General features: G+C 36.1%; 1 protein-coding gene across 4 annotated transcripts in view; it reads right to left on the bottom strand.

Annotated features, from left to right (window-relative positions):
• LOC106934459 (collagen alpha-1(XX) chain-like) overlaps positions 1–1,159 on the bottom strand; it is a 53,302-nt gene that overhangs the window by 41,915 nt on the left and 10,228 nt on the right. For all 4 annotated transcript variants that reach the window (XM_015014377.1, XM_015014378.1, XM_015014380.1 and 1 more), the window contains one exon: positions 650–793. In XM_015014377.1, coding sequence (XP_014869863.1) covers positions 650–793 — 144 coding nt within the window. The remainder of the gene's footprint in view (positions 1–649; positions 794–1,159) is intronic.

Raw genomic sequence — 1,159 nt, 5'->3', positions numbered from 1 at the left:
CAGAGGGTTAGAGTCCCAGTTAAATGACGTTTAACTGAAGTCCTAAAAGGGGTACAGGTTTTGTTGTTTTTGTCTTTTTTAATCTTTTTTTTTAATCTCTTTCTCTTCCTCACATGCTGTTTTTAATTTAATTATGTAAAGCACTTTGAAATGCCTTGCTGCTGAAATGTGCTATACAAATAAAATTTGATAGATTGATTGAATGATGTGACGCCAATCTTATCCACCGATATTAAAACTGCAGTCGGTGGACCCCTTGTTTTTAGTCCCCAACCTAATCACTAATGTCAAACCTTTTAAGGTCCATTCAAATAACTGCATTCTGACTTGTGAAGCATTCAGACAAAAGACAGAAATTAAACTCAAGTGATGAAGGTGAATTCATCACTTGGTGAGGAGCTGTTAGTTCCTCACCAGAGAACTAACAGCTGAACACTTGGTAGAGTAGATAATTAACTAATGGATGTCCTGATGATCTTTGCTTGACTTTAAGAGAAAAGTTCTAAAACTTAAGCAAAGTATGATGAAATTGACTTACTCTCAAACTAGACATATTATATTCTATTAAATTACTCTAAAATGTTTCAAAAGCTGGTCCTAAATAAATATATCCTGTAATTTAATCCACAGTTGATGTTGAGTTTCTTACAGGTAAATCGCCTTTTTGCCAGAAGCTTCTCCGCCGTCCCGTTCAGAACGAAGACTTGGAGGGAGTATTCCTGACTGGAGTCCAGTCCCGCCACTGTTGCTCGGCCTCGGGTGGTGGTCAGCATCAGCTCTGGTTGCTGCTCTTCTAGAAAAAAAATGAATGATTCATCAATCTGTATTCTGCTGTCCTTTCAATCCACAGTGAAAGCTGCTTAGTTCCTCGCAAAACTATTGACATCTCTTGAATGTTTTTACCTTCTGTCACATTGTCACAAATTTCAATGTAATTTGTTGTATTTAATGTAATAGGCCAACAAAAGGTTGGACGATATGGCTGAAAATGTATCACAATATAAAAGCCTTTCAAATTAGCCGATATCGATAATTGTCAATATTGATAATGATTGATTAGTTTTATGTTTTAAATATCTGAAATACTGCCAATCGTGACCTTCCCTGTTTTATTCGCAGTTTTCACTTCACACCGTTATTTATTTTTAAGCAGTTAGCC

This window comes from Poecilia latipinna, unplaced genomic scaffold (genome assembly GCF_001443285.1).
Source record: "Poecilia latipinna isolate Pla-1442-1.1 unplaced genomic scaffold, P_latipinna-1.0 Scaffold1810, whole genome shotgun sequence".
In the NCBI taxonomy this organism is placed as follows: domain Eukaryota; kingdom Metazoa; phylum Chordata; class Actinopteri; order Cyprinodontiformes; family Poeciliidae; genus Poecilia; species Poecilia latipinna.
This window is presented reverse-complemented; position numbering and strand designations above follow the sequence as displayed.